The sequence below is a fragment of the Panthera onca genome, chromosome D4 (assembly GCF_046562875.1).
Source record: "Panthera onca isolate mPanOnc1 chromosome D4, mPanOnc1 haplotype 2, whole genome shotgun sequence".
Classification (NCBI taxonomy): Eukaryota; Metazoa; Chordata; class Mammalia; order Carnivora; family Felidae; genus Panthera; species Panthera onca.
The window spans coordinates 70,383,676-70,399,419 of NC_138351.1; the positions used below are offsets into that span (position 1 = coordinate 70,383,676).

At 41.4% G+C, this 15,744-nt stretch overlaps 1 protein-coding gene across 3 annotated transcripts in view; it reads right to left on the minus strand.

Moving 5' to 3' along the window:
* ELP1 (elongator acetyltransferase complex subunit 1) overlaps positions 1 to 15,744 on the minus strand; it is a 58,686-nt gene that overhangs the window by 27,370 nt on the left and 15,572 nt on the right. For 2 of the 3 annotated variants that reach the window (XR_013551702.2, XM_078436602.2), the window contains exons 11-24: positions 13,152 to 13,382; positions 11,930 to 12,100; positions 11,037 to 11,136; positions 8,700 to 8,882; positions 6,098 to 6,204; positions 5,673 to 5,791; positions 4,491 to 4,544; positions 4,301 to 4,406; positions 3,349 to 3,464; positions 2,943 to 3,016; positions 2,134 to 2,212; positions 1,957 to 2,036; positions 425 to 562; positions 215 to 300 (exon numbers count right to left, since the gene is read on the minus strand). Coding sequence is in view for 2 of the 3 variants with exons in the window: in XM_078436602.2 (XP_078292728.2) it covers positions 215 to 300; positions 425 to 562; positions 1,957 to 2,036; positions 2,134 to 2,212; positions 2,943 to 3,016; positions 3,349 to 3,464; positions 4,301 to 4,406; positions 4,491 to 4,544; positions 5,673 to 5,791; positions 6,098 to 6,204; positions 8,700 to 8,882; positions 11,037 to 11,136; positions 11,930 to 12,100; positions 13,152 to 13,382 (1,644 nt within the window). In the remaining variant the exon portion in view is untranslated. The remainder of the gene's footprint in view (positions 1 to 214; positions 301 to 424; positions 563 to 1,956; positions 2,037 to 2,133; positions 2,213 to 2,942; positions 3,017 to 3,348; positions 3,465 to 4,300; positions 4,407 to 4,490; positions 4,545 to 5,672; positions 5,792 to 6,097; positions 6,205 to 8,699; positions 8,883 to 11,036; positions 11,137 to 11,929; positions 12,101 to 13,151; positions 13,383 to 15,744) is intronic. The other variant, XM_078436603.2, reaches the window with a different exon arrangement.

Genomic DNA, 15,744 nt, shown 5'->3' on the forward strand with positions numbered 1-15,744 from the left:
AAATTTCTTGGCCGAACTGAACACCATATGACTTCTTTTGTACATGCTTTGTAGGACAGCGCTCAAAGAAACTGACACAGGTCTTCAAATGTCCAATAAGCCACATATTAAATCTGTGATGTGGCACTGAACCTGGTCAGTGAGATCTCCACAAGACTGGAAGTCTGGTGACACTCGGGGCCCTGTTAAACACTCTCCGTGAAAGGGTCTCTACCTTGAAGCTCGTGTACCTTCTGCAGCACAATTTCCAGTTCTGGGGTTGTTTTCTTCACATGAGAGGTGAGTATCGACAAGCAGTACCTGAGGTAGTGAGTGAAGAACGCCAGAATGAGCAGAGTGAAGGAAGGACATTCTCAGTCCCTGCGTAAGGACAATAGCACACTTCTGGGCCTCAAAAGACGCCAACTAATGATAGCACACATACTTGTGAGGGTTTATGCTCTCCATGGCTGCTCTCAGAGCATCGCAGATAAGGTCTACTTTTTTCCCATCAGGATCCTTGGACAGCTGGGCAGTGCTGGTAACCGGAGGAGGATACATGGTCTTTGTAACATCTTCTTCCCTAAGAACAGGTCATTAAAAGGTCACTAAGTGAACATGTGTCCTAGCTATCAAATGACTACCACATACTGGGACATGCTGATGAGGTAATAAAAATGGCTTTTGGAGAACAGTTTCATTATATTCACATTAGGTGAAAAACGAAGAAACAAACTGAGCAATGAAAACGTGTCCCAAAAACCGTGTACAGTGATATATTCACATTAGCCCCTAACTGGGAACAGACCAGGTGCCCCACTACAGAGGAACAAATAAACAAATTGTAGTATATTTACACTATAGCACACTACATGAATGAACCCGTGATACCAGCAAAAACACGGGTTTCTTTCATGGTAACATGCCGAGTGAAAGCAGCTTAATTTACAAAGAAAAGCAAATACTATCTGATTCCACTTACATTTAAGTTCTCCGACAGGCAAAATTGATCTACGGTGACAATCTCCAAACAATGGTTGCCAAGGAGGTAGGGAATGGGACTAACAAGAGGTTTGGAAGAACTTTCTGAGGTGAAGGAAATGTTCTCTATCTTGACAGGTTTGGGCTACATGGAAGTACACACTGGTCAAAACTGCCTAGACAGTACACTTATGGTCTGTACATTTCATCACACATGAATCTGACCTGCTGGGGGGGGACCCTGTACACGGAGAACGCACTCTAATCAGTGTTACACAAAGTGGAATACTGAGACATAAAGTGGACTGATATCTACAATTAACTTAAAATTTGCCTCAGGGTGCCTAGGTGGCTCAGTTGGTTAAGTATTCGACTTCGGCTGACGTCATGATCTTGCGGTTCACGAGTCTGAGCCCCACACTGGGCTCTGTGCTGACAGCTCAGCCTGGAACCTGCTTTGGATTCTGTGTCTCCCTCTCTCTCTCTGCCCCTCCCCTGCTCATGCCTGCTCTCTCTCTCTCAGAAATAAGTAAAAACATTAAAAGAAATTTTTTTTAATTTGCCTTAAAAAAGGTGAATGATGGATGGACAGATTGTAGATCATGATAAAGCAAATATAGCAAAATACCAACTGCAGAATCTAGGTGGGGGTATAGGATGCTCGCTGGACGTCTCAACTTTTCTTGTACGTTTAGAATTTTTTAAATTGGAAAAAAGTCATTGCAGAAAAACACACCATTTGACTTCAATTTCATATACACCTAAAAATAGTCAATTATAATTCTAAAGGACACACTTTTGAGTCTGAGTTTTAAATAGGCTATTTTAAAAAAAAAGGAAAAAGAGTAAATACCTACTGTAAGTGGCATGTTAGACTTATAATGATTAAAAAATACCAAACAGAAGGTTAATTTTTTTCCTGTAGCTATTTATGTTTTATTTCCAAAATGAGATAAATAATGGATATGATACTCACAAATTATTCAAAATACTTACTTCAATTCTGTGAAAAACAAATTGATATGATTTACAGAATCTATCTGTCTTATGAAGGTTTCCACATTTTCAAGAAATACCTACCAAAGAGAAAAAAAAGGACAAAAAATTTTAGTTCCAATCACGTCAGTTCAAGTCTCAGCTAAGCTAGAGTTAATATCAGATTCAGAAATTTACCTTCGGGTTATGGTCATGGATCAGATTGAGATTAATTCTCAATTTTCTCATGCATTCAAATGCTTCTTTAAACATAAGTCTGTGAAGAGACATAATGAATAGACATGTCATTTTACAAAGATTAATAACCTTCCTGGATCCAACATGTTTTCATTATGATACAAACCAGTTATAATTAGATTACAGTCCAAATGCCAAACAACTACCACTGGACTTCCGCTCTCAATTCACAGAATGAAAAATGAGGTACCAGCTTCACTTACCTTCTTCACTTAGTCCCCATGGCAGTCTGAGGACTACTTGCCCACATACACATTGATAGACAATCATCATGGAACTCAGGTCTACTTTCTCTTTTAGCACAATGTTAGTAAAGGTCTTTCTAATATAAAGTTTTCCCAAAATAAACTCAGACAATGGATCATTTCCTTCACAATAGTGTCTCAGGCATTTGTGGGTCAAAGGCCCCTCTGTACATCTGCCCAAAGCCTTAGGCCTTCTGCCTGAATAAATACACAAAGACAGTTTGGTGCACGATTTCCCTGGGTTCACGGGCCATCTAAAACCCATGTGGACCTCCTCAGGCTAGGAAACCCTGTCTTGTATGATGAGTCTCACGATTCTTCCTACTAGGAATATTTATTGCACCACATAATATTAAAATCAAAGTGTGGGGGAAAAAAACCTCTGAGAATCTGAAGACATGTGTAATTTCATACTTTCATGTTTTAAAAACTTTAATAGAATACATATTATGTTCACATATAAGTCATAACAACAAACAAACTAGTCATATACATGGTTCTTACTTGTCCAGCCACTTCCGAATCTGAGCTAAAACCAGAGCTCGATGATGAACAACTTCTAAGTTTCCCCTTGGCATCTTAAAATAAATAAATCAGAACAGTAATGTTTTTAACTTAACAGAAAAAATTTAAATACCCAGGATATACCATTTCACCTAACTAAACTCTTCACAGAGAACTACCACAATACTATAAAATGCACACACTTCCAGCAGAATCTAGTTGTGCTCAGTATTTATTTTGACTTCCAAGAGAAGCTTCCCTTTTACCCATGCTGGGCACAACCTGTATCAACAACCTTTGTATAAAGCTAACAGAGAATTCAGCAAGGAATGGCCTATAGTAAATTGTTACAAGTGTAAGAGTATCTAAAACACAACCAGAAACACAGCCAGAAAAATGAGCTTACCTGTAATATAAGCTTGGTGTCCTGGGGCACAACGGTGACAATACGTGAACCCCTCTCCACCTTCCGCAGAGATTCCCCTTTAGACACGTGGTTGTTGCTCAGACCTGCATGTAATGCTAAAGACACCACTGGCTAAGCCATGAGAATCACCGTCATGACAAGTCACTTTCCATTTACTGCAGTTGAAACTGAACATATTCTCCAAACTAGAAGAGAGCAATTAACAACCACACCCCTTTGCTCTCCCACTCAACCACAAAACCGGTAGCCTTCCTAACAAACAACCTTATCCCTGGAACTTGCCCTCTCTTTCACAGAGTCCTCGTGCATATTCACATACACAGCTTCTCAAATGATTTAGAAAACACAGGGAAGACTGGGCAGCTTCTCTATGCACATTATCAGTACACTATAATCACATCTGTGAAAGATTCCCAGTTTTCAAGTTGGAAGCAAAGAAAACAAGGGGAAGTCTTCTAGAATAAGGAAAACACACAAACAGTAGGGGGAAGGGATACGTGGAATTCAAGAAAAAATGGGACAGTTTCCTACAAACCACTAGATAGAGTCTTTCAGATATACGATGGAGGGTGGCCACAGTGAGCAAAGGAAGATCACAAAGAAGTGACAGCCGGTTGTATGTACATGGTAACTCAAAGTACAACACTGGATTAGTTATATACTCCTGAGAGCAGTTTTGTTTAATTTTACAATGTTCTGGTTGAGGAAAGACCTCCTTCATTGGAAGTCTTTGCTAACTGGCATAGAATACTGAACTGAGACACTATGTTGTGATTAGGGGCCAAGTAGAGAACTCTAAAGGTTTGCTCACAGTCTAGGACTCTATGATAAAAAGCCAAAGTAAGTGGTGAACTTTAAAGTCATCAAGGCTTCAAAGGGCAGAAGATATTAGAAAAGGGACTATTTCCTAATTTATACACTGAACACTTACTGTTAAATGAAGCATCTCTCAAGCAAAAACACAGGCAGGTATGGGAATGGGTTGTCAACAACAAGAATTCACCATATACAGCAAATGATGTGATATTTGAAGCAACCTACAATAAGGCAAAGGGGAAAGTTAGCTGTATTTCTTGGAGCCGACAGTAAAAAGGATCCTGCACCAAACCCAGCCTTGATACCTCAGTGTCACTGATGAAAAAGCGGCACCTGTCAGTGAGACCAAGGACACATTCCTGCAAAGAAACAAAATTGAAATTACAAACAATTCTAACCCAACTAGTTAAACCTGATTTGTCTATCACATAGTTCTATTGCCCTGTGGCTTCACCTCTAAGTCCGAGTCATCAAGACTGAATACAGACACGTGAGATGGTGACTACAGGCTGAATACAGACACCTGGCTCAGGGCAAAGTGGAGCAGCATGCCATTCAATCCATCAGCAAGCCCCATATTCCCATCTGCTACATGTGTCTCGACTAGATTCCTTTCTGCTTGTCACCACCTCCTCTCCAACAGTCCGTCCACTCTCGGCCCATTCCTACCTACTCTCCACTGGGCAACCAGAATAACCTTTCAGAGCATGAAGCAGATCGTACCATTCCCTGATTAAAAACAGCAACAGTTTTCCAATCTTTGTAAAATAAACAAACCCACACTCCTTCCCACAGCCTATCACAAAGGTCCAGCCACACTGCTTCCACTCGGTTCCCTGAATAAGCTGGGCTCTTTCCAAGTTCAAAGTGCATGCAGTTCCTTCTCCCTGGAACACTCTCCCTTTCCCAGGGACAGAGACTTCTTTCCCTTCATACCTTGGCACGTAACCCATGTCAGAGACGCTTTCCTGTACCATCTTCTAATTAGCCCCCCAAACCACACCCTGATCATTTCCTTCATTCTCTTATCAGAGGGGATAGTCATACCTACATTGATAGATTACAAATTCCAGAAGAGCAGGGATTAGTTGGCTGTTTTGTTCTGTAACCACTGTATCCTATCATCTGCCATAATTATAGACATTCCAATATTTGATGAATCACAACCCACTGAACACTATTTTCGAGATTACATTTCTGTTGTCCCCAAACAGCATTTAATAAAACTAACTCTGAATTATCTACACAACAGGGCATAAAAGTCTGCCAACTGCATTTTTCTATCTTTTAATTCATACCCCCAAGGAAAGGAATCAGCTAACTCCTACACGTCAGACAATCTCTTAATTCCATTTCATAGATGAAGAAGCTGAGGCTCAGGTACTTCTCACTGTTGCCCTGAGAGTAAGTGGAGACTTTTACCTAATGCCATCAGTTCCTGGGCCACTGTTCTAAGTGGTAAGTTTTTCTGCCCTGTGTTCACTTACCTCTCCACCAATCATGGCCAATTCAGTCTGTGTGCAAGGATAAGGAAACCGAACAGGAAATCCACTAGGGTTCTTCCATGGTTCAACAGCCAGAGAGGGTGACTCTGCAGGATGGGCAGCTGAGGTTTACAAAGAGTTGGTATGCTCACTGTAAAACACTGTCACATCAATACTTGCTGGAACACTTAATATGCAATTTGGATCACTTTCCAAGTGTATTTTGGAAACTCATACAATACTCCAGTCCATTACAGGAGAACACAGAGGGAGAATATACCTGCCAATTCCACTCTACAGCTTTGGGTTTTTCAGGATAGTTAAAAGACCTAACAGTCAATGGAGCACTGACAAGAAACTCACAAGTACACATTCTCAAGAATTAAACATTTATCATAAACACGCTTTCCTAACATTCTGATACTCACCCCAAAGGTACTTAAGCATTTGGCCACCAGCCAGCTGCAGTGCTACTGACTTGGTCTTGGAACTGCAACACAGACTGATTATGACTCCATCCACTGCCACAGATGAACTGACAAAAAAAGGGGAATGGGGATGTGAACAGACTACTTGATTCTCAAAAGTAGTAGCATTTCACTCATTTTGCAGAATGAAAAAAGAAGTAATTTCCCTTTGGGCTGCACTGCCTATTTCAATACAATATATACATAATACATACACACAATGATAAATACTGCAAGCAGGGGCCCACATAAATTACCTGTCACACGACACTGTTTTCCACAATGCCAATAAGCTAGGTGTCTACACTGTGAGGTCATCACTTCCACCTGGCAGCAACTTAACACAACTTATAACAACTTAATCGCCTTCACTGGACATGCATGGTATCATTTCTGTCTCCTTAAAATATACACTGCCTTAAATAAAGCAGTGAATCTGTAGAAAAATGAGTATACTCAATATCTCTTATTGCTATCATATTCATTCATGACAGTCTGTGGGTCTTCATTAAAGGGAAGAGGAGAATCTGTTACTATCATTATGTATTTTCCCGCGTCGATGAACAGAAAATAGACATGTCTGGACAGAAGCAGAAGAGAACAATAAAACCAAATGTTGCTGATGCTAACATTTATTCAAAGAGTTTTTAGCCAATCTACGAAAAACTCAAAATGCCCCAAATTTTGTGAGGATAAATGATCTGTGACTGGGTTACGAGAAGAGATTCTGGGGTGAGAATGAATGGGACTGGATACAGGCTCTACCTGCATGATCCCAAGCAAGTTACTTAACTGCTCAATGCCTCAGTGGTCTCGGCTGTAAAACACGGGTGCTAATGATACACACTTCGAAGAGGTAATGTCATAAGTGAGTTACTGTAGGTAAAGCACTTAAAAGAGTGTCTTTTGCAAAATACAAGCTACAATAAATGTAAGCTATTAAGACCTGTAAGCTGATTGAGGAACTTTATATTCCCTAATGACAGTAATATTTTGTATGAAGAGAATAGCCTTTTTTTGAGAAACAGAAGTCAAACCAGCACAAATATATTTTAAATGGCTTCTCATTTCCATACAACAAATGAGATGACCTAGCTTTTCCTTCTATGAGCTAATGATAAAGAATTTCAGGGGCGCCTGGGTGGCTCAGTTGGTTGAGTATTCGACTCCTCATTTTGGCTCAGCTCATGATCTCACAGTCATGAGATCCAGCCCCTGCACTGACAGCACAGAGTCTTGGAAGTCTCTCTGTTTTTCCCCAACGAGCATGTGCACTCTCTCTCAAAATAAATAAAAGTTTTTTAAAAAATTTCAAATTTGGAGAAGCAGAAATTTGTACCATTTAGGTATTTCTGATGTAAAGTGCCTTGTTTTTTATTACCTTATTTTTGTTAAGTTTTTATTTCAATTCTAGTGTAGGTAACATAGTGTTGTATTCATTTCTGGTGTACAATGTAGTGACTGAACAATTCCATCCATCACCCAGCTCTCATCACAACAAATACTCTCCTTAATCCCTTTCACCTATTTCACCATCCCTCCCATTTGCTCTGCTTTTTAAAAGTAAGCTCCTGGCTACCCATGAGTGTTGCATATAGCTAGAACATATCTTTTATCCGGACATATTCATAAAAAGCTTTTTAAAAATATGAAGCACTTTGAGTCAAAGGTTAGGAGTTAATGACTACCTTATGTTTTGTGTATACTGTAAGGAGAGGTTCCTAATTTTGCAACAAGGGTTTCCAGAATTAAAATCTAACCAGGAGACCCTGAATTACAAATGAGTCTGAGGAATAATATCAATTTAGGCTTATTGTGCCAAGTTTTGACGCTGGAAGCCTGAGGATTCTTGGAGCTGTCAAGGCAACACCATCGACCTCACAACAGGGCTTGCGTTACAGAAAACAGCACCCATTAAATGAAACCTGTTTTGAGACCGAGATGCAGTCTGGAATCGAAGCAAAACTCAGGGGCCAGGAAGCAGTGAAATTTAGCAAAGAAAAACAGACACTCTCTAATAGTAAATGCAGTCAAGCACCAAAAAGAACATATAGATGAGGAAGCCAGAAGAAGCATCTTAAAGTCACTATATCAAATGAAGCACACAGATATAGACCGAGACTGGGTGGCTTGGTAGGGTAAGCATCCAACTTACCCTCAGGTCATGATCTCACAACTGGTGAGTTCCAGCCCCACGTCAGGCTCTGCTGTTAGCACAGAGCCTGCTTCGGATCCTGTCCCCTTTGCTCTCTGCCCTTCCCCAGCTTGCATGTGCACATGCACTCTCTCTCTCTCAAAAATATATAAAAACGTTAAAAAAAATTTATCGCATCTTACAAAAGGTTCTGCCCCATCTATTGGTATTTGCCCTATGTTTCACCACTTCTTGATACATATTAAGGTTTATATTTTGACATGACTCAAAACGACACTTAACCCCCTTGCTAAGTATATTTAACAAAGTTACTGCCCTTAACCTCATCCCCCAGAAGTCAGAAAAAGTCCTATACTCAGAAAAGACACAAACATAACTCTGTGTGATAACAGGGAAGTGCTACAATACCTAATACTGAGCTGTCCATGCTCATCATCCGTCACAGAAGGCATCACAGTCAGATGGTGAATGACAGACTGCGGGCTGGAGTGACTGTGGCTTACAGCCAGGAAAACATCTTCCTGAATCCAGGTGAGAAGGCTGAGCTTCAATGGGTTTACTTCTTGATCTTCACCATTCTCAAACTGAATTCTGTTTTAATATTGAAGAATATCCAAGACATAAATAAAACTTTAATATCACTGAGATTTTTCTAAATGAAGGAAGAATGAACCACCTGCTCACAGTCAACTAATTTGGAACGACAAAACCTGAAGTAATGCCAAATATTACAAAATCCAAACAGTACAAAATCCAAACATAATTATGTCTCCCTGGCTTAAGAATGTTTCTCGGGGCACCTGGGTGGCTCAGTCTTAGCATCCGACTTCGGCTCAGGTCATGATCTCACGGTCCATGAGTTCAAGCCCTGCACCGGGCTCTGTGCTGACAGCTCAGAGCCTGGAGCCTGCTTCAGATTCTGTGTGTGCCCCTCTCTCTGACCCTCCCCCAATCATGCTCTGCCTCTCTCTGTCTCAAAAATAAACGTTAAAAAAAAAATTTTTTTTTTAAATGTTTTTCTATTTACTTAGATTTCTTATATTGAGATCTTTATATTGAAAAGAATACTTCAGGAAACTGACTACACAAGAAAATTACCTGCCCTAGGCCCTAGAGTAACAAACCCCAGAGGTTGTCCACTGCCACCACTTATTAGCATTCAAACAGGCTCCAGCAGATATCTGGGTCTCAGTAGAGTGCGTTGTTTTTAAGTATTTCACATCAAAACGACTAATTAGCCTGAAAGATGGTATCTTGGCTTCTAACACCTTCCTCCTGTAGCATAATACATCAGAGCAGAGCACGTTTTTGCCACATCAGGCAAGAACTCGTAATGGCTACTTATCCTGCCTTTTAGCTAAAGTGGCAAGTCCTCAGCACGCACTGAAGAAGCTGGATCACTACCCTGCTCTTCGCACCCAACCAGCTCTCCCTGGACTCAGCCCCTCCACTGTGTTCTTCCCCACACAGGGGCCTTCCCACCTCTGGTTCCCACCAACACGTTTCTGCCCACCATAGCCAATGTTCCTGGTCCATCTCTGCCAGTCCTAGCCAGATCTGTTCTTTAAGGACCAAGTATTCAAGTCCTTCATAAAATCTTCTAAATGACGTGGAGCTATCCTTCACTCAATTTTTAAAAATGATACTATATTCTAAATTGTCACACTGGGGCACCTGGGTAGCTCAGTCGGTTAAGTGTCCAACTTCAGCTCAGGTCATGATCTCATGGTTTATGAGTTCGAGCCCCGCATCCAGCTCTGTGCTGACAGCTGGGAGCCTGGAGCCTGCTTCAGATTCTGTGTCTCCCTCTCTCTCTGCCTCTACCCACTCAGCCTCTGTCTCTGTCTCAAAAATAAATAAACATTAAAAAATTTTTTTAATAAAAATAAAAAAATAAATTGTCTCACACTTCCAAGTTTGCCTTAAATCTGCCCTCAATGGTTTCAATTCTGTGAAATGAAACAACCCACATAAATGTTCTTCGAAAATGACTAAGCGTTATACAGACAGCCCCCACATTATACACATTTATTAAACATATTGCATATATTTAAGAGAAATATTACTTATTAAATTCAGCTACTTATTTTAGCCTGTTTATTATTCCTATTAACTTACAAATAAATCGTCTCAGGAGGCAGTATTTAGTAATTCAGAACATGGGCTTATCAAATAGAATAATCAAATCCTGGATTCTCACAGAAGTGGTATTATAATTAATAACTGGCTTCAGGGTCATCTTACAATGTCTACAGTGTACCTGAGATACTGAGTTATACCCAATCATTTATATTACTGTTTCAGCGGGAAAATGCATTCTGATTTGCAACCCAGGAGACTCAAAACACAGCAACCCCAAGTTCTGGAGTGCAGGATGCGACAAAGACAGAGACCGCATTCAGTCTGCCGTGTGGTAACAACATGGGCCCCCTCAGGTATGTAGGCATATGCAGCTTGGCCTTATCATCCTCATCTCCACCTTTACCGTGTGGTTTTCCCTGCCGAGCCAAGGGCTGTGAGAGGAAGTGGGTTCTAAGCCAGCTAAAAGCTTGGCTCCACAGTCACCCATTAGCATATGGCATTCAGATATCCAGGTAACTGACTTCCCGAACCAGGCTGAAAAACCAGAGCCCAGGGGTTCAATCTACTTGTTCCACTCAGCTACAGGCACAGGTTAGTAAGAGTAGGCTGAATTTAGAACTAAATGCTGTTCTCCGTGGTCCAAGGTAATTAAGAACAACCTACTTGTATCTCTTTTCCAGATGAGGTGTTCCAAGAGAAACTTTAAATCCATTTCCACCCACAGCTCCCAGTTTCACCGTAGGGTCCACACTTGGACTATCACCTAGAAAACAAAAATGCAGACACTATCGTAGTAAACAACACACATTTTCCCTGGTACTAAGGGTACTGAATCCTCATTTAATAGGTTCTAGAAGGTAATCCACTTTACCAATAAAGCATTCTAGAAATAACCACATCTCAACCTCTTTCTTAAACTTCTGCATACCTTTCAGGCTGGGGATTCAGGACGCTTTGAAAACAAGGCTATAGTATCACGTGCCAGTGTAATTTACAGCATGCCACTGAACTCACAAATAAAAAAATCAAGAGAGCAAATAGAAGCTGGCAGCAATGGGACTGTGGAAGGGCAAGTGGATTAGAAGCTAGAACACCTAAGCTAAGGTCCTTGTCCACTCTTGCTCAAGCAAACTGCAAACATGCTGGCATTCTCTTCCCTCCCGACAGAACAGAAAAACCCCAGCTCTGACACCACTCATAGGAAGGTTGTGAGATCAACTGCAAGTATGTGAAAAAGGCTATGAAAACTGTAAAATGTGATCAAGATGCATTAAGATACTACGCTACTTCCAGGGTTGAATGTTACTGTTAAATAACTAACTTTTCAAGTTCAACAAGCAAAACGAATTGCTTTTATAAACCAGAGTAGGATTAACCCCTTCCCATTCCAAACCCCACAAGCCAATTAGATATCATCATAATAATGACATTAATCACAAACTTCACAATTTTTAAAAACACTGGCAAGGCACCACCAAGGCAACACCATAGTATAACCTGCTTTTGTGCAGAAGGAACTTGGTTCAGAATATCTTGGTAACAGTTTTTGAACATACCACATTTATACACAGAAATCTGGTTATTGGCATCTAGGACTGCGAGGTCATTACTCTTCCGGGGGTGTGCAGAGAACATGACTTGATTCACAGGGTGTGGGAGCAGCAGCCGGTAGGTGCACATGGGAGGTGGAACTACACTCTGCCGGAAGACCGTCACCAGTACCCTGCCTGTGTGTGAGAAAGAAGACGAGATTAGGTAAGTGGATGTGTCCTTTGTAAAGTAAGCATCTGACAGCACAGCACCACTATCTAATAATGCTGGTAGAAAATACACAGCAGTTTCTAAAAATGTTTGGTGCTTTTATCATAAATAAACTTAAACACAGTACACAAGGAAAACTGAGTGTGTAACCTTCAGGCATGGAGCAGTCCAACTCTTGCAAACGAGGGCCAGGTGGCCAAGAGTTCTAGCTTGAAACCCGGGCCTGCAACCAAGCCAATGAACCGAGGGAATGATTCCCTTCCAAATCCTTGAAACATTTCCCTACATGTTTTCAATAATAAGACATACCTGATTAAGTCCTCTGTACAGAGCATATGATTGTAAAATCAGTATTAGGACCACTGATTACAACAAATTAGAACTAATTAGAACAAAATTAGCACACCACCGCACATCACAATCTTAGCAACAAGTTTTCCTTTACGTTACCAGCGGTAAGTACACTGTCTATTGAAGTAACCCCTTCTTGCTCCAATTTCCTCCCCCTCATCAAACAAAATACACCAACCAATCCTCATACTAGACAGATGTCTGTGACTTGAATTGAACATATTGGAGATTATATAATTAACAAATATTGTACCAAATAACAAAGCAACCCACGTGGAGTGGTGCAAGGATCAGTGTAAATCTGTGTCAGAGCAAAAAGGTAAGACTGACACACCCAATGCCACAAGATTACTGTTGTCGTCCTCTGTACCTGAAGTCAAAATGTTCAACGTCTTCAGAGGCCAGACAAGTAAATTCGTGAAGACCATGGATGGAGCTGGGCTGGGCAGGGGTAAGGATGAGGAGGAAGGATTATGGTTCTCAGGAGGATACAAGCCCCCACTGGGGGCATTCCCATCCAATCAAAACAACAAATAACTAAAAATAAACCAAACAACCAAAGCACCAAACAAATCAAAATTCTCCAGTTTTAGTCAAACCATGACATCTACACGAACAGACTCAGAACCCCCTACAGGCTCATGGACACGCTTTCCAGCTCCTTACTTCCATCAATGACAGCCACATTTGCCATGTCGCTCGAATTATCTCCTGAGCTCCGGTCAGTCGTCCAGTGCCAATCATAGCAGAGGTAATGCCAGCCCTGACAGAGAACATGCAGCCGGTACGGGGTCACCAGGTCCCACATCAGAGACACCAGCTTGCTCTTCCCACAGGTGCTGAAGGGCAGACTTTGCTTGAGATACCAGTGGTAGTTCCCAACAGTCCAGAGCTGCACTGCAAGGGGGAGATGAGACGAAGGCCATCAGGCTGGAGGACCAGACTTCATGCCACTTGCTAGATGGGGAAGAATTTTTTCTTTTTCAAATGACCTTTCCTGCTCACCCTCTTCATTAAAATCATAATACTAACAATAATAACTGTCAAAAAGTAGTTTTCCATGGGGATAAGCTAAGGTCAGAAGCACACATGTTCAGTTTCCCTCTACTTTCAAACTTTAGGATCATGAGGACAGAAAGGTACTAGGACAACAGTGCTTTAGTGAGTTGTTTTTTCATAAAGATTTAGAAAGGAGAAAATTTGGCAGTTAGATTAAAAGTATTAAAACACTCAATCCTGGATGTGAGGGCGATCTGGCTGTGACATCTGTCACCCCATTGATTGCCAGGGTTGATTCAGCTGATCTGGCTGACTCCAGTGTCCCCTTCCTCCCTCACCACTCCATGTGTGTCCCTCCCAAAGCTGCGCACTCCAAGAGGACGACCTTCCCTGATAGAGGAGGACCGTTCTTCAGTCAAGGGTATACGAGTAGCTGCACTCCCCTGCTAGAACCTCCAAACAAGCTCTCAAGGTCCATTTGTAGGAGAACGTAGGGTAGTCAAGGTTCTAAGACTCCAGACTAACAGAAGACCATGGGGGAGGGGAAGGGGGAAAAAAAAGTTACAGAGAGGGAGGGAGGCAAACCATAAGAGACTCTTAAATACTGAGAACAAACTAAGGGTTGATGGGGCGTGGGGGACAGGGGAAAGTGTGTGATGGGCACTGAGGAGGGCATCTGTTGGGATGAGCACTGGGTGTTGTATGGAAACCAATTTGACAATGAATTATATTTAATAAAAAAATAAAAATAAAAAATAAACCACTCAATCCAAATGCACTAGATTACTATCACTATGCTGTTTTAGGCTCAAGACACTTATTATTTTCTTCCAGGCGCTTTACGTGCAGTTATGTCCACGGCTATCTGGTATTAAGCATGATTCAGCTATCCAAAGATCAGTACTCATCCTTTATCAGCAATTATCCCTTCCAACATCTGTTAAAAGAATAAGACCTAATCCTGGGGTGGGAAGGAAATGGGGGGATGTTGGTTAAAGAGCACAAACCTTCAGTTATAACTTCAGGGGACCTAACAGACAGCATGGTCACCATAGTTAACGATCTGTATTGCGTACCTGAAAGTTGCTATGAGAGTAGGTCTTAAATGTTCTCACCTTAACAACAACCAAAATGGGAATTACGTGAAGTGAATGAAGCATGTTAACCAACTTTACTATGGTAAACATTTCACAATATATGTGTATCAAATCATCACAGTATACATCTTGAACTTACACAATGTTGTAATAGCAATTAAATCTCAATAAAGCTCGGGGGAAAAGACCCGATCATGTTGAAACCAACCTTTATTAAAGAGAAAACACATATAAACAAATACCTTAACTGTATTAAGGAATTTCTTTTCTTTAAACATCTCCCTGCTCTTTTTTTTTTAATTTTTTTGTTTGTTTGTTTTGTTTATTTGGGAGACAGAGAGAACAGAGAAGGCAGAGAGAGGGGGAAAGAGAGAATCCCAAGCAGGCTCTGTGATATCAGTGCAGAGCTCGATGCAGGGCCTGAACTCACCAACCATGAGATTATCACATGAGCCGAAACCTAGTCTGACACTTAACTGACTGAGCCACCCAGGCAGCCCTCTCCCTGCTAATTCTTAATTAACCTAGCAACCACAGCGAATGTAACCTAGTTCTCTAATTAAGCTATTAGAACACTTCTACCTATCTGTGGGTTGCTAAGTTAGACCACGTACTCATGCTCTATAAGGACAGATGATGTGACTTCTTGTGCAACACTTTTGTCCTGAGCGTATCACAGCACCAGCCCTTGACACCCTGGCTCAAAACTGGTTCTCAACTCTGGCTGCACATTAACAATTGCCTGGGAGCTTTTTAAAAATTTTTTAATGTTTATTTATTTTTGAGACAGAGCACAAGCAGGGAGGGGCAGAGAGGGAAGGAGACACAGAATCTGAAGCAGGCTCCAGGCTCTGAGCTGTCAGCACAGAGCCTGATGCAGGACTCAAACTCATGAACCATGAGATCATGACCTGAGTCGAGATCAGACACTTAACTGACTGAGCCACCCAGGTGCCCCTATTTTTTAATTAAGTACTGATGTATGGTCCCCATTCTAAATTTTTTTTTTTTTTTAACGTTTATTTATTTTTGAGACAGAGAGAGACAGAGCATGAACGGGGGAGGGTCAGAGAGAGAGGGAGACACAGAATCTGAAACAGGCTCCGGGCTCTGAGCTGTCAGCACAGAGCCCGACGCGGGGCTCAAACTCATGGACCGTGAGA